This window comes from Populus alba, chromosome 6, assembly GCF_005239225.2.
Source record: "Populus alba chromosome 6, ASM523922v2, whole genome shotgun sequence".
NCBI classification, from domain to species: Eukaryota; Viridiplantae; Streptophyta; class Magnoliopsida; order Malpighiales; family Salicaceae; genus Populus; species Populus alba.
The window spans coordinates 5,786,973-5,808,566 of NC_133289.1; the positions used below are offsets into that span (position 1 = coordinate 5,786,973).

Sequence of the window (21,594 nt, forward strand, 5' to 3'; positions counted from 1 at the left end):
AGTTTATTTGATCCGTATCATTATAACACAAGATGCAGATTTTTTTTTTAAAACAAATCATGCTTTTGATACACGAACATTGTTTCTTGCGCGAAAAATTATTCCGGCATCGCCGCGAAGCGCTGACACAAAATATAGTTTACCAAATCATGTGATTCAGTTTTCCGAAGGTAACTGAAAATGCCATAAACAGTAGGAGCTCCACATGTCTGAGATTAGATATAAATGACATTCAGTGTCCCCATCAAACAAACACACACCGCTCACCATCACCAAATTGTACCACTTCCTGCCACTCATGATCATGTACCAGTAATTAGCAGCAACAGCTCTCTATCCCCCCTCAAACTGCAAAACATGAACTTAGTTCACTCTCCTTCACACTCACTACAACTCCCCAAATTCATTTCCCATTTCCAAAATACCCCAAAATTCTATCCTCCAAAAAGAGTTACCACTTCCAATTTAGAAACAATTGGCAGTAACATTTTTAGTAATTCAACAGCATTGATTCCCATTAAAGCAGCAAGTGAAGGAGTGGATACAGCTGTAGTAGTGGTGGAGGAGGAGGGGCCTAAATTGAAAAAATTTCAGGTGTTTGAAGGCCATCCTGCACCATTTGGTGCAACAGTTCGTGATGGTGGTGTCAATTTTGCTATATTTTCTGCCAACGCAGTTTCTGCTACTCTTTGCTTGATTTCACTCTCTGATTTGCCTGAGGTTGATTGATATTCAAAACCCTTTTTTGGTTTTCGGAAGTAGCTATGTTGTTTGTCTAAAGTTCATATTTTTAGAAGAGTTGAAGACCCATTTTAGTTTTTGATTGTAGCTTTATCATTGGGTTTAAAGTTCACGTTTTTATGAAGTTGAATTGATTCTTGATTGTAGCTCTATTATATGCTTTATAGTTCCCATTTTTATGGAGTTGGAAACCACCCATTTGATCCTTGAGTGCCTTTTGGTTTTGAAGTTCACGATTTTTAATGAGTTTTTGCTGTGAATGAATAGGAGAGGCTATTTTATAACAGTGAATAATGATTGAGTAGAGTTTTGTTGCTTGTTTAAAGTTCATACTTTTTGTTGGATTTGAAACCCATTTCGATTCTTGATTATAGGTTTATCGTTTACTTTGAATTTCACATTTTTATGGAATAGGAAACGCCCTTTTAATCCTCGATTGCTTTCTTGGTTTGAAGTTCACGTTTTTAATGCGTTTTTGCTGTAAATGAATAGTAGAGGCTATATTATAATGGTGAAGAATGATTGTAGTAGTAGTTTTGTTGTTTGTTTAAGTTCATACTTTTTGATGGAGTTGAAGACCCATTTCAATTCTTGATTATAGGTTTATTGTTTACTTTGAAGTTCACATTTTTATGGAATAGGAAACGCTCATTTGATCCTCGATTGCTTTCTTGGTTTAAGGTTAACGTTTTTAAGAGTTTTTTGCTGTGAATAAATAGTGGAGGGTATAATATAATGGTGAAGAATGATTGTGATTGTCATTTTTCTCTTAGTTGTTTTGTCTGGTCGTTTCATGCTTAATAAGCTTCTCATTTGAGGGTACCTAGAATGATTATTTTCATGGCCATTTGCTGATGCAGAATAGAGTGACTGAGCAGATTTTTCTTGATCCTTTGACCAACAAGACTGGAGATGTTTGGCATGTGCTTTTGAAAGGAGATTTTAAAGATATGCTATATGGGTACAAGTTTGATGGGAACTTTTCTCCTGAAGTAGGACTTTACTATGATCCTTCTAAGATCGTATCGGACCCTTATGCAAAAGTTAGTTTCTTCCGTTACCCTTTTCATCATCTGGTGTTGTTCATAAAGTTTTGCTTTTAGTGCAGGTATAAGCAAATGCTGTGAGCTCTGATATTCTATTCATTTGTCTAGTCAGTTATTAGCAGAGGGGAGTTTGGTGTTTTGGGGCATGATGATAACCGATGGCCTCAAATGGCCTGCATGATACCTACTGCAGAAAACAAGGTACTTGAGGCATAATTCTTTTACTTAATGTGTGCGTATATTTGATGCCTTATTTACTCAAAAGGGACTACCAAGCAGTATCCCTTAAATAACTAGTCAGTTTACAAAGAAATTAGCAAGGAATTGTATTATTATACACTCGCAGGCAGGGAATCTGCTAAATTTGAAAATGGCTTCCAATTATATTTTGATACCTGTTCCTTACTTGTTTATTTGACTATTGCCCTAAGTTTAGTTAAAGCATTTGGCCATTGATTTCAGTTTGATTGGGAGGGAGATTCACCATTAAAGTATCTACAAAGAGATCTAATAATATATGAAATGCATGTTCGAGGGTTTACACAGCATGAATCAAGCAGGACCGAATTCCCTGGTACATACCTTGGTGTAGTGGAGAAGCTTGATCATTTGAAGGTATGTTTCAAACACGTATGTTTTATCTCATGAGCAGTTCTCTGCATTTGTTTTAAGAAAAAATGTTGTACATAATTGCACAAAATCCTCATTTTTGTTGTTTTTGTGATTATAATTAATGGACCCCAAAATTCTTCTTTTAGTGCATTTTGAATTTTACCTTGTGTATGATCCTTCACATATGTTTAACTGTGTAATGTCTTGCTGAAGCTGTGTTTGTTTTACTTGCACCACTGGAGATTGTGCAATTTTGAGTAATCTATAGCTGCATGTTTTTATTAACCATTTACTGATTTTTCAGGACCTTGGTGTCAACTGCATAGAGTTAATGCCATGCCATGAATTCAATGAGCTTGAGTACTACAGTTACAATTCTGTCTTGGGTGACTACAAGTATGATAATTTCCTTCTTGTCAATGACTTTCTTTGGGATACTATTGAAGATTATTAGCTCATGAATGTTTCCTAGAAGATCTATGTTACATTTTATATAACTAAACAGCTCGTAAGTGAGTCCTTGTATGGCAAATTTCATATTTGGAGTTCATCAAGATCTTTGACAATATGCTTCTTTGACTGCCTGTAGCCTCTAAATGCTTACTTGTCAAAGATTTTTTAGTTTTTTAAAAATGATAAATTATTGCGACCCTAGAGATGTCCACCTTATTCTCCTGTTTGTAATTTTTTTGCTATCTTTCTCTCTTTCCTTTTCTTTCACCTATTGGAAAATAAAATGACAGTATTGATGATTGAAGATGTTTGAGGAACAGCATAATGATGCGTTACATTTCATATGATGCTTACCAACAGTTTCTTCTACAGGGTTAATTTTTGGGGATATTCTACCGTCAATTACTTTTCGCCTATGACAAGATACTCAACTGCTGGCACAAGGAACTGTGGCCAAGATGCAATTAATGAATTCAAGCTTCTTGTTAGAGAAGCACATAAACGAGGAATTGAGGTGACAACTTGCTGCATTATGATATATGATAAAGCATGTCTTTGGTGAGTTTATCAAATATTAGTTTCTAATTTTACTCGAGCAGGTGTTCATGGACGTTGTTTTCAATCACACAGCGGAAGGAAATGAGAAAGGTCCCATTCTGTCTTTCAGAGGAGTTGATAACAGTATCTATTACATGCTTGCTCCTAAGGTATAGTTCTTGATATTGTAGCAATTCAATTCTGGTCCAAAATATTTTACAAAACATACCAACATATTGCTGCTATATGTTAATTTCCTCTTGTGGGAGAAAAACATGTTTCTAATATCCCAAGCTTGTCTGTATTCATATTTGTTAAGATTTATGGTGCAATCAATACTTCTTCAGTTCATCACTTAAATAAGAAGCCATTACTTTTTATTCTTTTTTTTGTAATATCTAACAATAAATTGAAAATATGCTGAAATGGTATCACAACATTGCTTTGTGGCCCATATTTGATTTTTGAATTTATTATACTGTATTGGCTTTATGGATACCTGTTCTGTCACCATGTCCCACTTTTGAGTTTTTATGTTGTCTCTGTCACAACATGGCGAAACTTGATAGTTTGAAGAAATCCAATGAGAAAAATGAATATAAGAATTTGGATGCTTTTCAAAAGATAGAATTTGTGATATCTTTTATCTTAACACATTATTATTGTGATTTATCATGAGCTAAGTTTTACTTTATGGTATTTCAGGGAGAGTTCTATAATTATTCAGGTTGTGGCAACACATTCAATTGCAACCATCCTATCGTGCGTCAATTTATATTGGACTGCTTAAGGTAGAAGCACATGAGCTTTCTATTCTGAATTTCTGGCTAATCTGTAAAGCAAAATGGACAAACTAGAAGGAGATATTTATCAGCTTTGTTATGTTTCTTCATTGCACCTTATGAATTTAGTTTCAACATAAGAAAAGGTCATGGTTTAAAACTGTGAGTTACTTTGATCACATTTACTTGTTCGTTGCACTTTGTGTCTAGGCTCCATGAAAATGTTGTGCTTAAGTGCACCTTCAGCTTTGTAAATACCCATCACAAAGGTAAGTGGAAGGTTTTCATTTCGCATGAGGTTTTTGTGGTGAGGCATTCTTAAGAATTTTTTTTTTTCTCTTAATGAGGTTCGCTGTTGAATAAATTCGGCTGGCTGATGGTCTATGAGGCCATTAAAATAGCCTCGGATCATCGATTAAAGGAATTTCCTAAACTCCAAAGTTATTTTTTTACTTATTTCAGTTGATAATGCTGTGGATGTTATAAATGCATTTAAATGCTGGCAATGTTTCATGAAATGGCATATCTTGAGGGCCTTTTTGTTTCGTCCCTCATCCTGTTTCTATGGGTGAAAGGACTGCATGCCAGTTGTTAAACACGTGTATGCTTTATCGTTATTCCTTCTGTCATTCTTGATTGGTTGCCTTTTATTGTTGCTTTGCTTACACTATTGGTTTTTCTTTCAAGTTTGTTATTCTTTAAATGCAATTCTTCTTCTTACTGTGGTATGAGCAGGTCTCACTATTTCATTTTTGTCTTGCAGATATTGGGTGACAGAGATGCATGTAGATGGCTTCCGCTTTGACCTTGCTTCTATTATGACTAGAAGTAGTAGGTTGTACCTATTTTTTCACTGTAGACCATAGTCTTGTTCACTTGTGTTGAAGACTGGACATTTCAATTTCTATGTTGATGAGTATTTTTTTTTCCTCTTAACCAGTCTCTGGGATGCAGTTAATGTATTCGGGAGTCCCATAGAAGGTGACTTGCTGACAACTGGCACTCCTCTCAGCAGCCCTCCATTGATTGACATGATGAGTAATGATCCCATACTCCGTGATGTTAAGGTACCTGTTTTTTTATTTCTTTCTCCATGCTCCCCAGGAAGTGTGCTAAGATCAGTTAAGCTCACAACATCAATTTAAATTCTCTCACAATGTCTTGGATAGCTTATAGCTGAAGCATGGGATGCGGGAGGATTGTATCAAGTTGGGATGTTTCCCCATTGGCGTATTTGGTCAGAATGGAATGGGAAGGTAAGTGTGAATTTAAAATTGTCAATTCTATCATTCCAATTGGTGACTCAAGGTTCTCAATGCGATGCTGCATGTATAACCAAAATACATAGGCAGTCTATTATACCCCTTCCATTTCTTTCACCTTGTTATTAAGAGGAAAAAAGTTTAGCAACTTTAACTTTAGCATTTTCATTTCTATCTCTACCAAGTTATTGCTTGTTTTGATTTACAATCTGTTTCTTTTTCTAGTATCGAGACATTGTGCGGCAGTTCATTAAGGGAACAGATGGTTTTTCTGGGGCTTTTGCTGAATGCCTCTGTGGGAGCCCGAATTTATACCAGGTGTGTCTTTAGTCTCTGTTTGTTCAGTTCTCATCTCTGCTAACCTTTTATTGGATAGCATTAATCTTGTTTACCGTTATGAACCTTTTCTTTTTTTTATTTGTGCAATTACTTTTTTGCTTTTGTACTCTCTAAATGAAAATTTTGCAGTATCATGAAATTAGGTATGAGAATATTGTTATATGACATGAAAGGAGAATGACTGAACTGTAATTAACTACTACTTCTTGACCTTTTATTTCAAGTGTCCTCTTGGTGTAACCAATTTTGTAATGTGTAGCCGCACTCATATAGTCTTGGTTTAGTTACCAGACCATTTAATGCACTCTCCGTACTTGACTGGTATATAATGATATAGTTGCTGGACTGTCCATAGGGAAATCTACTAAATATGGACTAGCCTGACATAGATACTTGATGTAACACAAGATAGATTCTAATTCCTGGAGCATGCTCTGTTCTATGATCCATTTGAGCATGTTATTTTGAAATTCTATTCCCCAACATTGTAATTTGTGGTTTCTAAATGAGTCAATGGATCAGGAAGGAGGAAGGAAACCATGGAACAGCATCAACTTTGTATGTGCACATGATGGTTTTACTTTGGCTGATTTAGTGACATATAACGAGAAGCATAACTTGGCAAATGGCGAAGACAACAATGATGGAGAAAATCATAACAATAGCTGGAATTGTGGACAGGTATTAACACTAACAAAAAAACTCTATGCTTTTTATCTTGAAAAAATAAAAAATAAAAACTAAGTACTTTATGCTTGTACTTGGGTTTTGTTTGGGCCATGTCATATGTAATTTATCTGGAATGCACAAGTATATGAGGTTTAGGGCACATAGAGACCACTATAATTTATCTAACTTGTACACTTGTTCATTTGCATTGAATTAAGCATTCATTTCTTGCTGTAGTAAGTGAGCAACATGACAAAATGGTTAAATATTGCAAGACAACTCTTTCTGCTACTCATACTCCAGTTCTCAGGTTTTGTGATGGCAATTGTTGTTATTCCTAGTACTTGTATTAGAATATTAAAGCGCATGGTTTATGTGGATTCCTTTTGTTTCATCAAAATGATTACACAGGAGGGTGAATTTGCCAGCATTTCAGTGAAGAAATTGCGAAAACGACAAATGAGAAATTTCTTCCTGTGTCTCATGGTTTCACAAGTAAGGCTCAAATTCTACTCTTGTTCTTGCATTTACATATCTTTTAGCCTGATGGTTTAGCAATTGACATTTCTCTATCTGACCAGGGTGTTCCAATGATATACATGGGTGATGAATATGGTCACACAAAAGGGGGAAACAACAACACGTATTGCCATGATAACTATGTAACTTTCTTCACCCAACCACTGCTCAGATGCTCATATCCCCTATCAAAGCTAACTGTTGATTATGTTCACTATTTGTCCACTACTATGCAGATTAACTACTTCCGCTGGGATAAGAAGGAAGAATCCTCATCAGACTTCTTTAGATTTTGCCGCCTTGTGACCAAGTTCCGCCAGTAAGTATATCCTTGATGTGAACTCTACTTAAGCATTTTCCTTTCTTTTCACTCGTTTCTCTCCCCAGATTCATCTTATGAGTGGTCAACTTGCAGTGAATGTGAGTCCCTTGGCTTGAATGACTTCCCAACAGCAGAGAGGCTGCAATGGCATGGTCATGATCCTGGAACACCAGATTGGTCAGAAACAAGCCGTTTTGTGGCCTTTACACTGGTATGCTTTCTCACTGCAACTAGCATGTCACTTCTTGTTGTTATACTTTCTGGGCATGTGATTAAGCAAGAAAAAGGAAATGTTAGGAGTGGCTATGCATTCAAAACTTGTGACCATTTTGAGTGCGGGCATAACCAACAAACGCATGCTTCATGATTTTAAGTTGAACTTATTAGAGCCCAAAGATGGGACTCATGCATAACAAACACTACTGAGGACACAGGAGGAAGATGAAATAAGGGAAAACTTGCTGAAATAATTCCAAGTCTCACAAGGTTTTCCACATTAATTATAGCTGGTTCTGTCCCAGAATGAGTGGATTTTTTTATTTCTGTTTCTGCCGTTGATCTCAATCTTCTGCATAGACCCTCTTGCCACTTTGCTTTCTCAAACTAATTTATGCATTAATGGCTCCCTTTTCTTTTCTTTTATTTTATTGTCAGTTCAGGACATCCTTGGTTTATATGATTTATCACTTCTTGATATGCTTTGAGCCAGATTGACTCAGTGAAGGGCGAGATCTACATCGCCTTCAATGCTAGCCATTTGGCAGTTACCATTACACTGCCAGAACGGCCAGGATACAGATGGGAGCCCCTGGTAGACTCTGGCAAGCCTGCACCGTTTGATTTCCTTTCGAGTGACATCCCAGAAAGAGACCTCGCAGTTAAACAGTATTCTCACTTCCTTGAGGCCAATCTATACCCTATGCTTGGTTATACTTCCATCATCCTCGTACTCTCTCCCAACGACCATGCTTAACTGTCTAAACCTGGAACCAACAATGTGTATAATTCATATTGTATGGAAGCGGGAAAAGAACCCTTGAAAGTTGAAGAAAAGAAGTTTATAAGGATTTCTGATATAGTTGGGGCAATAAATGTTTCCCCTAGAAGCTGGAAGCATAATGTATAGATATGGTTTAGAAGTGGGAGAATGAAAGTTGTGTGTGATTTTCATCGCAATAAGCATGTGATTTCTTCACAGCAGATCATGTTGACGAGAATCATTCTGGAGGTTGCCACCAACCTGTATGTGTTTAATCATTTATGCTTGAAGTTGTTTGTTTAGCGCTTGAATTTATTTATTGTTTCTAAAATTGCTGATGGTTGCTGCTGTTCTTATTTGACCATGAACATGATTCGAGGGGTTCCCCTGATAATTTATGGGGTATATGTATCCTCCCTGGTCAAGGGGGTTTCAAGACTCTTGATAGATTTAGGGGTGCCTCAATTTAAATGGTTTTTTTTGTAGAAAAAATATTTTTGATGAAAATATAAATTAAAAATTAAATCTAAAAAAACTAGGAATTTTTTAAGTAAAAAAACTAATTATTATTTAAAATTAATTTATCATTCATGTCATGTTAGTTAAAATAAATTTTCAACACCTCATGGTACAAGTAGTAGAGCTCAAGATTAGGTTGTAGGATTCTTAAAGTTTCAATGGGGGATTCATATGAGAGTTTATGCCTAAATTGTAATTTTTTGAACTATAATGGGTAAATGAAAAATATCCTAAACTATAGGATACTGATGTAATTTTCCCCTGTCATTATTATCTACTCCACGCTGACGAACGTGTCTTCCCCTCTGAGCGAGTAGAGCTTGTGTTGTTTTATATGCATCAAGTAAACTGTACTATTATACTCTCCTCTGCATGCCCTACCATATTTCTCCCTCGAGAGGTAAAAAGAAACAAAAGAGGAGAGCAATTGAAGAACAAGAAGCAGTGGCAAAACCGTAAATAAAACAAAAAACCGGTGCTCTCTCTCTTTCTTTCTTTCTTTCTTTCTTTCTCAATTATCAATTGATCTGTCTGGAACCCTCCAGAAACCCATAGAAACATCTTCACCCTCCTCCTCCCTCCCTCCATATAACCACCCAAAGTAAAATAAAATCTAGCAGAAACAAAGGAACAGAACAAAACATCAAACAGTTTGGACAGTTCAATGAAGATGTTGAAGAGAAAAGAAGTAGATGAAGTCAGTGATGATTTCTCTGATTTTTCCCTCTCCGCTCCTGCTCGTAAGATTCGCCGTCTTGTACTGGTACTTACTATCCTCTCCTTTTGTTTTGCGAATTCGAGATTCTTTACTAGAATAATCATGGGTTTTGTGTTGTTTTGTGTTAGGGTGCTGATTTACCGCCAATAATAGAGGAAGAAGAGGGATCAACGGTGCCAGTTGGGTTTGTTGAAGAAGAAAAAGAAGGGAATGGTAGTTTTATTAGTAAAAAGAACAAGGGAGTGCAAATTGAGGAGTTGATCAACCTGCCGCCATCATCATCATCAATTTCTGATAATGAAGAGAGGGCTATTGTTTTATTCAAGCCTGTTAATAACCTGCACATGCTTCATCATTCTCCTAATGATTTCTCTGTTTCTCTAGATTCCAACATCATTTCGGGCTTCAAAAGTAAGCGATTCAGCTAATTTCTTTGATGGGCTTTTGTCTGCAAGTGGAATTTGATGGTTAAAAATTGATGGGTTGTCGCTAAAATTAGATATTTTGTGTGCTTGCAGAACAATTTCTATGGTCAAGCCAATCTGGTCAAGTAAAACCACCTGAAGAAGAAGAAGCAGGAGCAAGAAGGGATAATAGCATGGCTGTGGTGCCTTGGGTTCCTTCTCAAGCTCAGCATGCTTTCGCAATGATGGATAATAATGCTAGTGCTCCGCAAACTGAGGGTGTTATCGAGTTGATGGATTTTGAGGAAATGGGAGAGGCAACAATGGACATTGAAGAAGACAATGATACTAACAATTATAGTGAAAGTGTAGAGCTAGGGCAAGCACAAGGGAACCAGGCATTTGGATTTGGTGGAATAAGAGCAGGGAGTGATGGCTTCCCTCAGTGGTCCCAGCAACATTGCATGATGCCACAGATTGCTCAAAATGCCAACCCAACTCCTATCACTTGGTTCCAGTAAAGAAGGCTCGCTTGTTTTATCATTTGCCTCCATTTTTTGCAAGTGTTTTTCATCTGGAATGCAATGGAAGTATGGTCAGAAATTGGGGAATGTAGAATGTATATATATGATGGAGTGGGGAGACTACTTGAAAGGGTTACTCAGGTTTTCTTGGCTATTTTTGGGATCCCTCCCTTTTGTTTTGGTTCTTGGAGACTGAGAGTTCCTCGTATGAGAAGACTCTTGAGGGTTTCTTTTTCCAGATGAGAAGCTTATTGTAAGAAGAAAGTTTAGATGAAATAGTAAAATGGTGAATGCTTTGGAAATTCTTGATTTCTTCCAGTTAATGTTTCTTCAATGGTGGCTGATCACGTCTTGTTCATTTTGCTTGTTTTGTTTTCAAGTTAAAACCAGAGCAAAGCATTGACTCTTTGAGCAAAGCATCGACTCTGAGCAAATCCAATTGCTTCTTTAAACAGTTCCGCCCCCTTTTGATTCTGCGAGTGGTTGACTGAACCAGAAGAGCTCAAACTTCAAAATGAATTTTGTTGTAACCCATTTTTGGGTCCCCACAAAAAAATAATATAAATAGCCAAAAAAGGTTAGAAAAATAACAGGAGGCAGGAGCGCTCGGAAAACGGTTGGAAGATTTGGTCAAGGAGGTTAAAAAATACCAAGATCGGATTTTTACAGTATATTCTTGGATGATGAGAGCCCTGAGGGATAAGAAATTTTGAATTTTGAGGAGAAAAGCCCAAATTTGGATGTTTATGGACTTAATTGGATTTTTAATGGATTTTATAGGGGTTTTGATTGCAAGAAAAATTGGTTTTTAAGTCAATGTGGGCTTTAATCAGAAGAAATTTAAGTTTTGGGGCCAAAATATATTTTTTTGGAATTTATTAGGCCAAATCAGGGGCTTAATTGCATAAATATTGAAGTTTAATGGCCAATTAGGGACTTAATTAAGAAAATCCGAAACCAGGGACCAAATTGGAAGAGGCGCGTAAATGGAGGGGCTGAAATTATTCGGTCCAGGGGCCTAATTGAAGAAATTGGAAGTTTATTAATCAATTTAGGGCGTAATTGAACAAAACAGAGGCCAGGGATTAGAATGGAAAACGCGGCCGACTTGAGGGGTGGAGGCCGAAATTAGCGGGGGGTGCAATTGAATTTTATCCTTGAAATCAGGATTAGATTTGAGGACTTAATAGAACAAAGGACAAATTAAGGACTGATTTGAAAAAACATATTTCTGGCGCCTTTTTTTTAAATGAAACGACGCGTTTTCTCCAAAACGACGCCGTTTCATACATAAAAAAAAAAAAAAAAAAAAAAAAAAGAGGACCGAACGGTGCCGTTTTGAACGGCACTGTTCACCTTTCTTCTTCCCTTCCCCCCCGAACAGGCAGCAGAAAACAAGGAAAAAAGAAAGCTTATTTAAATGGTGCTTGTCCCCCTCTCCTACCGACCGGACCGAAACCCACACGCCGTTGAGGACATTGGCCGACCACCCGCCGCGCACCACACCGGGACCGAAGCCCGCACGCCTTGACAGTCGCGCCCCATGGCCGACCAGCCTCCACCTTGGTTCGCCCCAAGGCTCCTTCTCCCCTTATAAAAGCAGGTAACCCGAAGAAAACAGGGACGAAAAAAAGAGGAGAGGAGCAGAGAAAAAAAAAAAGAAAAGAAAAAACCGAGACAAAAGAAGAGAGAGAGAGAGAAACCGAAGGAGAGAGAAACCACTTAAAAAAAAAAACAGAAACAAAAGAACCCAAAGTTGAGAAGCTTGAGGAAAGCTGACACCGGGAGAGAACTGAGGAAACCGAAACCGAAGCAGTAAACCGGGGGGAACGACGACGAACCGTTGGCAGCAACCGCACCCTCCGCCGTTCGAACAGTCGCAGCACCACCCGCAGCCACCGTTCGCGGAGTCACGTCACCGTAGCCTCACCAGGTACGCCTCTTCCCCCTGCATTTTTTGTTTTCCTTAAATTAGAATATATTTTTCCTCCTGCATGCAGAATCGTTTCTGCATGCAGGAGGTGAAGAGGGAAAATAATTCCCTCCCCCCGTTCGTGTTTGCTGGGCCAGGTTGATGCTGGCCCAGCGTTGTTTTTCCTTCTCTGGGCCAGACGGGTTCTGGCCCATAAGTTTTTTGGGGTGGGCCAGAATGGTTCTGGCCCAGCCCTGTGATCTGGGCCGGTCGGGCCCAGACCAAGGAGTGATTTTTTAGTTGGGCCGAGATCGGCCCAGTTTTATGGTGGGCCGAAGTCGGCCCAATGTTTTTTTTTGGGCTGTCCGGCCCATTTAGTTGGGCCGGCCCGCCCACTTAACATATTATATTATATGTTATTATATATTATATGATATATGTGTGTATATATATAAAAATAAAAAAAAATATTCTGAAAAATCTTTAAAAATATTGTTGATTTTCCTGCATGTTTTGGTCAAAAGTGTTTAATGTTGGTTTGTATTTTTATACCGTAAAGATACAAAACCAGTGTTAAAAAATACCCGGTTTCTGTCAAAATATCAAAGATTTTCAGAATAAAAAATGTTTTTTGCTTTCAAAAAAAATTCTAAAAAATCCCTAAAAAAAAAATGTTGTTGATTTTTCTGCATATTTTTATCAAAGTGGATTAATATTGGGTTGTATTTTTATACCGTAAGAATACAAACCCAGTATTAAAATACCCGATTTTTGTTAAAACATCGAAAAAAATAAATATTTTCCAAAAAAGGGTTTTGTTTTCATGCATACGGCCTAGTCTCTCCAATATATATATATATAAATATTATAACATCATATTTTCACACAACAAAGAAAATTTTCAAAACAATATATGTATTAGCATGCATTTTGGCTTTAATAACCAGTTTATTTAAGCCATGAGAACTAGGCCAATATTTCAAAAAAAATCAAAAATCTTTTTTTTTTTTGTTGTTTTCTTTTAGTATTTGGGATTACGAATTTATACGTAAAACGTATTCCTAAATATTATTAATGAAATTTTGGTATGGACGTTAGAACGGTTAGGATTTTACCCGATAAGATAAAGCCTTTCTTACCGAGGAGGATTTTTCTTGAACCATAGACAGACCAACATCTAGGAAAACACGAAAATACCTTAGTTTTTATCAGACAATAAAACAATGCAGCTTACCTTAGGTAGGGCGTATTTGGGGTGCTAATACCTTCCCTTTACGCAACCAGTCCCCGTACCCGATCTCTGAGACCAGTTAGGGTTCCTAGTGACCAAAATACTAGGTGGCGACTCCCGTTCCATTTTTTACCAATAAAAGACTATTTTTTTTGTATCCCTATAGATATATATAGATTTACATGGTAGATTAAGAAAATGGAAACAAACATATAGTTTTTTCGCCGCGACGCCGCACACGTGCGACAGAATGGCGACTCCACTGGGGACCTTGTAGACTAAGCTTTGTTTTGTCTGATTTATTTGTGTGTTTGTGTGTTTATTGTTAATATGCCTGTCCTTTTTATTTGAGTATTTATTTTATTTTATTCTACTCATATTATTCATGCATTCTATACAATTGTCTCATGCATCACTTGCTTTAATTTTGAAAAGCACACACAAACTTTAAGTTAAGTGGGGAATTAGCGATTTACCCTAAGACTATTGGTCAGGGTTTAAATGCGTGAAACACCCAACTCATATCTGAGTGCCTGCTTGGTAATGGTGGGCATACGTGTCTTAACTGTTCCTTGCAACGCCCCCATACTTCTTTACGAAGAACGTCACTGGGCAGATATGAGACCCTTCAAGACCAGATAGAAAAACTACCCACTCTCACTTGATAATTAGAGCTTGTCCTTAGGTTGTGAATCTTACTTTCATTTTGCATCACGATTAATAATTTGAATTCATCAACCCAGGTTTTTGAGCTGAAATCATGACTAAGTACCTCTCTTTCCAAGAATATGGACAAGAGTCTGAGTTGGCTCAGATTGCCGAAGGAAAATGCCCAAGAATCGATACTAGTGGTTTACCATGCATTACCAAGGTAAATCACATGGTTAACGACTTAGGAAAGTTGCTGCCTATCATGGAATATGTCGACGAGACTTTGTTTGAAAGGAGATATGGGAGAATTGCACAGATAATGAGGTTACCTGTACAAGCAGCGACGATCAAAGCCCTTCTGAGTTTTTGGGATCCCAGTTATCGATGCTTTACCTTCGGAAACATCGATATGACACCCACCTTGGAAGAATATGAGAGAATCCTGGATTTTCCAAATGACAGCTGCAGAATCTACCGCCGACGCAGATTTGAAGACACAGCTTCGGAAGTAGTCAGTTTATTAGGCTTAGGAAAGATCAATCAGTGTAGAGTTGCTGAAGGGGGTTTTAAATGGAAGATTATTGAAGCCCGAATGAAGAAAAATGCCGAAGAAGGCAAGTTGGGGGACGAACGATATAGGTTGGTGGCCTTTGCCATTTTCGGGCTAGTGTTGTTCCCTTCTGAAACTGGGGTCGTCAGTTTAGAAGCCGCGAGTGTTTTCATCGAATATGAGCATGACCGGATCAATCCTTCCTCAGCCATCTTGGGGGAAACCATGTTATCGCTTAATCACTGTCGAACACATGGAAAAGGAGCTATGAGATGTTGCGTCCCTATGTTATACCTATGGATAATCAGTCATATCGAAGCACCAAGAGACATTTTCAACAACTTTTGGTGGTTTGACTTGCGACCGTTAAAGATTACCATAGATGAGACTTGGAAGAATTGGGATGAGAAGGCATGGAGGGATAAGTATGCAGCATTGCCAAGTAGCAACTTCAAATGGAAAGCGCCGTGGATGAACAACGCTATTTGCACAATGAGCTGCGGAAGCAAGAGATGGGTTCCTTTGATTGGTGTAACCGGTTACATCGGCTATGCACCCGCCCTCGTAACAAGGCAGTTGGGCGGAATGCAATATACGCCAAGAACCTCGGGTTTAGCTGATTTCATTGGGTTATTCAAGCACCAACCGTTCATCAAAGAAATGGAGCTTATCCGACAGGATTGGGAAAGACCCGTGAGGGTGAAAAGAGAAGAAGGAAGCAGTTTTGAAACCTCATTCAGCCATAATTATATAGTCTGGAGGAATGAAGATTTTTCTGAAGTAAAGGGTCTGTCTACACAAGAACAGTCTGAGGCAGCTATGGAACCACAGAAAAGGAAAAGAAAGGATGATGAGGAAGATCTAAGAAAGCAGTTAGATCAGTGTATAATGGAACTCAATAAAAGTAAGGGGCGACAGCAACTGTTAGAGAACCAGCTAGAGGAGGAAAATACGATGAGAGTTTTTCTGAATCAGCGGTTAGAAAAACAAGAGAAGCAGCTAATGTCTCTAAAGGAATGGCAGAAAAGGGCTGAGGTAGCTGAAGAGATAACAACAGGAGTCCAGGCTGAGTTGAGGAGTCGAATAACTAATTATGACGAGTTGGTCAAGAAGTATGGGATAGCAGAAAAAGAATTGGCTAAGGTTAAGAGGGCAACAAAAGGCGTGAATGTTGATAAGGAGACGATGGACTCTTTGAAGAAGGGAAGGAAACTTCTTTTAAAGAAAATAGAAGTTGAAAAGGAGAAGAATTGTCTAGCCAACCTCGATACAGAAGAAGAAAGAAAGGTTAGAACTCAATACATGGTACAACTAGAGGAAGAAAGAAATGCGAGAAGGGTCGCTGAGTCTGACATGAGAGATTACCAGAAGAGAGCTGAATCTTCAAAAGGAAGAATGAGGGCTTTACAATCGGAAATCGAGGTACGAGAAGAAGAGTTAAGGGAGTTGAGAAGACACTACTTCGAGATGGAAGAGGAAATGAGTAAGGCTAAGCAAGAGCGTCAAGAATGCCAGGACTACATGGATAGCTTTGCAGTTCAAATCAATTCCAAAATAGCAGAGCTGGATATCAAAAAGGAAGAGCTACAGAGGACAAGAGATAAGCTGGCACAATCAGAGGATATGGTGCGAGTATTGAAAAGAAGCAACGAAGCCTTAGGAGCCAACAACGAAGCAATAATCGGAGATAACACTGTATTCCATGATAAGATAAGACATATGTCAAAACAGGTTGAGCACGTAGCCCGTTGTGCGGAAAGGTTGCAACAGCAAGCCACCGAAGTTGGAAGTGATGGTTCAAAGTATAGAGAATACATGGGGGCCATGGTCTGTTTTATTAGGGATTTAGCTAATAGGGGAAATGCCTTTTAGAAGTAGCAATGTATAGGACTTCTCTTTTCCATTATTGTTTTGTATGAGCAAATTTTGTTATAAGAAGTCCATGACGTATTTCCTTTCGTAATGTGTTGAGTAAGCCACTATGATAAGAACTTGGCAAACCCTCCTTCATGGTAATCAGGTCAACTCAGAAATCTCGTTTAAAGGTTACGAAAGTCATGGATCAGCTCATAATACACATTACATATGCATCGCATTCTCATCGCACATTTTGTTTTTAATTCATCATATGCATCGCCAGATCGTGAAGCATAGGTCCCATATCCAGAGTCCACCAAACCCGGTCCAGATCAAGAATGGAAAACGAAGAAAGAGCTCAATTAGAGTCGCACTACCAGACCGAGTTGGAATCTGTGAAAAATGAAGTTTCTCGACTGACCAATCTGCTGGAGCAACTTTTAAGAACCAAGAATGGAGAGGGAACGTCTACCCAACCACCTATAGGAGCACCGTCAGTTCATGTCCCGGGGTTATCTCAAAACTTGGGGGCAGATTCAGCGACGGGGCAACACTTTACACCTGCTATTCCCATTCAGCCCCCTCAAGCTCACATCACTGTAGATTTAACAGCCGAGGGGCCTTCCGATAATAGGCCCACTGATTTTGTGAACGATGACAAGATATCCGCATTAGAAGAAAGGTTAAGAGCAGTCGAGGGAAATGATTGGTTTGACCCCATGCGAGCGTCGGAAATATGCTTGGTACCTAACCTCACGGTACCAAAAGATTTTAGGATACCAGAGTTTATAAGGTACACTGGGTTGGAATGCCCAAACACTCACCTTCGATCTTATTGCAATAAGATGGCTGAAGTGATTTATGACGATAAGTTAATGATCTACTTTTTCCAAGACAGTCTATCGGGATCTGCGCTAAGTTGGTATATGAGGCTGGATAATGTCAAGATTAAGAAATGGAAGGACTTAGTGGAGGCTTTCCTAAAGCAATACAAGTTCAATTTGGAAATTGCGCCAGATCGAACGAGCCTCATGTCAATGGAAAAGAGAAGCCAAGAGTCAGTGAGGGCTTATGCGCAAAGATGGAGGGACGAGGCCACGCATGTGCAACCACCTTTGATAGAAACGGAGATGGTGACTTTGTTCGCCAATACATTCAAGGCACCCTATTATGAGCATTTAATGGGTAGCTCATCTCAACATTTCTTTGATGTTGTACGTGTGGCGGAAAGGATAGAGCAAGGAATTAAAGCAGGGCGCATAGTAGAGCCTTTAGAGAAGAAAGGTTTTATGGGAAGGAAAAGAGAAGGGGACGTTAACAATTTGGAAGGCGGGTACAAAGGCAAGAAAGTAAATTCCACAGCCCACAGCACCTACCCTCAATTCCCACGTGTAAACTTTAACCAATCTTTTTCACCTAACCGAATAAATAACCAACCAAACTACCAAAATCACTACCAAAGACCCCACTCAGGATACACTCCAGAACAACTGCCACCGTTACCCATGCCTTTGAAGGACATGTATGCCAAACTTTTGAGCATTGGACAAGTAGCTCCTATCCCTACACTACCACTGCAACCACCATTCCCAATTTGGTACAAGCCCGATTTGACTTGCGAGTACCATGGGGGTAATCCCGGGCATGGGATTGAAACCTGTTATGCATTCAAGAAGAGGCTATTGGAGCTTATTAAGTTGGGTTGGGTATCCTTCGAAGACAAGCCCAATGTCAATTCAAACCCATTGCCTAAACATGCTCCAAATAGTGGTGGAATAGGCATGATCGAAGTGGGAAATCAAGGCAAGGTGTTGAAGGTGTCGAAGAAAAGATTGTACGACATGTTAGTACAATCAGGATTTCTAGAGGCAAAGGTGGTAAGGCAATTGGAGGGAGATGAATACTGTGAGTTTCACGGAAGAGACGGACATCACATTGGTGATTGCGCCGAGTTTTGCGAAAAGATCGCAAAAATGTTGAAGATGGGACAATTGAGGATTGAACCCATGGAGAGCAAGTGTGAGGTGAGCATGATGGAAGGTGAAGATGAGATGGCAGGAGTTTGCAGGGTCCAACAGACTGCTAATGGGCCCCCAAGGCTTATATTGATTAAACCGTCTTGCATAAGAGAGAATCACAATGCCATACCGTATAATTATGGGTATGCATCTAACATTCGAACGCCTCTTCCTTTGTTCCAGACAGAGATAGGTGGTTTGACCAGGAGTGGTCGCTGCTTTACGCCTGAAGAATGGAGGAAGGAAAAGGGTAAAGAAGTGGTCGATCTGGACAAAGCACTAGAAGTCAATAAGCCGATAACAGAAGAGGAGTCGAATGAGTTTCTAAAGTTGATCAAGCATAACGAATATTGCATAGTGGATCAACTAAAAAAGACTCCAGCTCGGATCTCCCTTATGTCTCTGATACTCAGCTCTGAGCCGCATCGAAATGCCTTGCAAAAGGTATTGAATGAGGCATATGTACCCCAGGACATTGAGCACAAAACCATGGAGCATTTAGTGGGGAGGATCCATGCAACTAATTACCTCTACTTCACGGCTGATGAGCTTGATGCTGAAGGTACCGGACACAACAAGCCTTTATACATTACTGTTAGGTGCAAAGACTGCCTCATAGGGAAGGTGCTCGTCGATAATGGCTCGTCCCTCAACGTGTTGCCAAAGCACATTCTGGAGGAAATGCAATTGATGAATCCCATATGCAAGCCAAGTACTATGAATAGCCAGAGCATATGATGGCTCACCTAGGCCAATACTTGGGACTTTAGAAGTGGAGCTATATGTGGGACCGCAAATGTTCCTAGTGACACTTCAGGTTATGGATATCCACCCTTCCTATAGTATGTTGTTGGGAAGACCTTGGATCCACGCAGCGGGGGCAGTAACTTCGTCATTGCATCAATGCCTGAAATATATCATGAATGGGATGTTGGTGACTGTCAAGGCCGAGGAGGCAATATCCATGATAAAGAATGCGGCTGTGCCTTTCATTGAAGCGGAAGATTGCCGGGATGACAATATTCATGCTTTCGAGATCGTGAACACTGACTGGGTGCCGGAGAACACCGTGTTAAGAAGGCCAAGGATCTCAGAAGCAGCCAGGATGGCAAGCCTATGTTTTTTAGAACGCGGGAATCCATGTCAATATAACTTTAACGGACGGGATACCAGAAAGGGTTAATTCGGCAAGGATAGCAAATGCTGCCCAAAGATTTGGGTTAGGATATCAACCTAACCAAAAGGATTATCAGTGGGCTGCTGGTCGGAGAAGGGCAAGAAGGATGGCTAGAATTAAAGAAAGAGAGCCTGAGGAAGAAAAGCTAGAAATCCCTCACCTTAGTGTATCGTTCACAAAAGCTGCATTCATAATGCAACCTGATAAAGGAGCCGGAAGCCTGGGTCTAGAACTGGCTCATATGAGCATAAACACCTTGGAGGGAAACGAGAAGAAAAGGGATGACGTGAAAGCAGTCGCGGGAAAAGAAGATGAAGTGCTGCCACAGCTGACGATCCATACGCTAGAAGAAGTCTCCGCCAAGATCGTTGTGCGCAAGCTGGCTCCAGGCGAAAAGTTTCAGAATTGGGTGACACAAGAAGCTCCAGTGGTTTTCAAAATGTAAACCAACTTTTGTTTGCCTTAACATGTTTTTGTCATTGCTTATGTTTGCTTTTGTTTTCTCTAGTTGACAATCAAGGCTCATGATGTCAGCTAGATTCTATATTTGTCATAGAGCCCACCTTTTTCCTTTGAATGAATGTGAGATCATGCACTTTTTCAGAAATTGTTTTTTTATATATATATACGCATTTACACCCAGCACTTCCCGCTTTCAGGAATCCTGAAAGCGGATCTCCAACAACATCACATACATTTAGCATCAAGAATAAATGGCCAAACTTGAACGAGCATGTAATAGCTATGGAAGAAGAAGAGTGGGATGAAAGCAATATCAGTGAATTCACCAGGCTAGTACAACAACAAGAACAGACTTGGAAGCCTGCTCCGAGGAACTCGAAACCATCAATGTGGGCATGGTCAGTTCAAGAAAAGAGTTGAAAAATAGGTACCCTAATTACTTCTGAACAAAGGATAAAAATGATCACCTTATTACAAGAATATTCAGATGTCTTTGCTTGGTCCTATGAAGATATGCCCGGTTTGGATACAAGTATTGTAGAACACAAGATACCGTTGGAAGAAGGTTATAAGCCAGTCAAGCAGAAACTGAGAAGGGCCCACCCGGACGTCTGGATCAAAGGTCAGGCAGAACTCGAAAGCATGGGATGGCTGGTTTCCTAGAAGTGGTTAGATATCCACAATGGGTATCTACAATTGTTGTGGTGCCTAAAGAAGGAAGGGAAGATTAGAGTTTGGTGTGGATTTTCGGAATTTGAATAGAGCTAGCCCAAAGGATGATTTTCCTCTACCACACATAGATGTTTTTAGTGGATAATGCTGCCCGAAGTTTCCACTTATTCTTTATGGAATGTTTTTCAGGATACAACCAATAAAAATGGCTCTAGAGGATAAGACGAAAACAACTTTTGTCACAGCCCTTGGGGGACTTACTGCTACAAGGTCATGCCATTTGGGTTAAAAGAACGCAGGAGCAACATATCAAAGAGGCAATGGTGGACTCTATTCCACGATATGATGCACAAAGAAATTGAGGTATATGTAGATGATATGAATTGCCAAGTCCAAAAAGGACAAGATCATGTTGGAAGTTTTAAGAAAGTTATTTGAGAGGTTGAGGAAGTATGAACTAAGGCTTAATCCTGCAAAATGTTCATTCGGGGTTAAATCGGGCAAGCTGTTGGGATTTGTGGTAAGTGATAAAGGCATAGAGGTGGATCCGGATAAAGTAAGGGCCATCCAGGCCATGTCGTCCCCTAAAACGGAGAAAGAAGTAAGAGGATTCTTGGGAAGGTTGAATTACATTGCTC

The 21,594-nt window shown here is 39.3% G+C and overlaps 2 protein-coding genes across 4 annotated transcripts; both read left to right on the plus strand.

Moving 5' to 3' along the window:
* The first annotated feature begins 60 nt into the window (after positions 1-60).
* LOC118032511 (isoamylase 1, chloroplastic) lies at positions 61-8,563 on the plus strand. 3 transcript variants are annotated; one of them, XR_004684665.2, is made up of 18 exons: positions 61-720; positions 1,602-1,784; positions 1,896-1,988; positions 2,250-2,402; positions 2,704-2,795; positions 3,225-3,366; positions 3,452-3,559; positions 4,095-4,180; positions 4,935-5,006; positions 5,112-5,238; positions 5,341-5,427; positions 5,659-5,751; positions 6,295-6,453; positions 6,853-6,936; positions 7,023-7,103; positions 7,197-7,279; positions 7,365-7,493; positions 7,992-8,132. XR_004684665.2 is itself a non-coding variant. In XM_035037222.2 (18 exons), the coding sequence occupies exons 1-18, from the start codon at positions 226-228 to the stop codon at positions 8,253-8,255; spliced, it is 2,520 nt and encodes an 839-aa protein (XP_034893113.1). In that variant the 5' UTR covers positions 64-225; the 3' UTR covers positions 8,256-8,563. The 3 variants fall into 3 exon arrangements, 2 of the variants coding, with proteins under 2 accessions (XP_034893112.1, XP_034893113.1); XM_035037222.2 differs by having other exon boundaries at positions 64-720; positions 7,376-7,493; positions 7,992-8,563; XM_035037221.2 differs by having other exon boundaries at positions 62-720; positions 7,023-7,279; positions 7,376-7,493; positions 7,992-8,563.
* A 605-nt stretch (positions 8,564-9,168) lies between these two features.
* LOC118032547 (uncharacterized) lies at positions 9,169-10,728 on the plus strand. The gene is made up of 3 exons (XM_035037267.2): positions 9,169-9,543; positions 9,627-9,909; positions 10,017-10,728. Exons 1-3 carry the CDS (start codon positions 9,445-9,447, stop codon positions 10,421-10,423), a joined length of 789 nt encoding a protein of 262 aa, XP_034893158.1. The 5' UTR covers positions 9,169-9,444; the 3' UTR covers positions 10,424-10,728.
* Positions 10,729-21,594: the final 10,866 nt, after the last annotated feature.

What these genes read in the sequence shown, in the direction of transcription:
- LOC118032511 (XM_035037221.2), top strand. Translation starts at nt 226, where the DNA reads ATGACATTCAGTGTCCCCATCAAACAAACACACACCGCTCACCATCAC. An exon ending in GGAGCCCGAATTTATACCAG is followed by an intron (nt 5,752 to 6,294) that starts GTGTGTCTTTAG and finishes TCAATGGATCAG; the next exon opens with GAAGGAGGAAGGAAACCATG. An exon ending in TGTGTCTCATGGTTTCACAA is followed by an intron (nt 6,937 to 7,022) that starts GTAAGGCTCAAA and finishes CTATCTGACCAG; the next exon opens with GGTGTTCCAATGATATACAT.
- LOC118032547 (XM_035037267.2), top strand. Translation starts at nt 9,445, where the DNA reads ATGAAGATGTTGAAGAGAAAAGAAGTAGATGAAGTCAGTGATGATTTC. An exon ending in AGATTCGCCGTCTTGTACTG is followed by an intron (nt 9,544 to 9,626) that starts GTACTTACTATC and finishes GTTTTGTGTTAG; the next exon opens with GGTGCTGATTTACCGCCAAT. An exon ending in CATCATTTCGGGCTTCAAAA is followed by an intron (nt 9,910 to 10,016) that starts GTAAGCGATTCA and finishes GTGTGCTTGCAG; the next exon opens with AACAATTTCTATGGTCAAGC.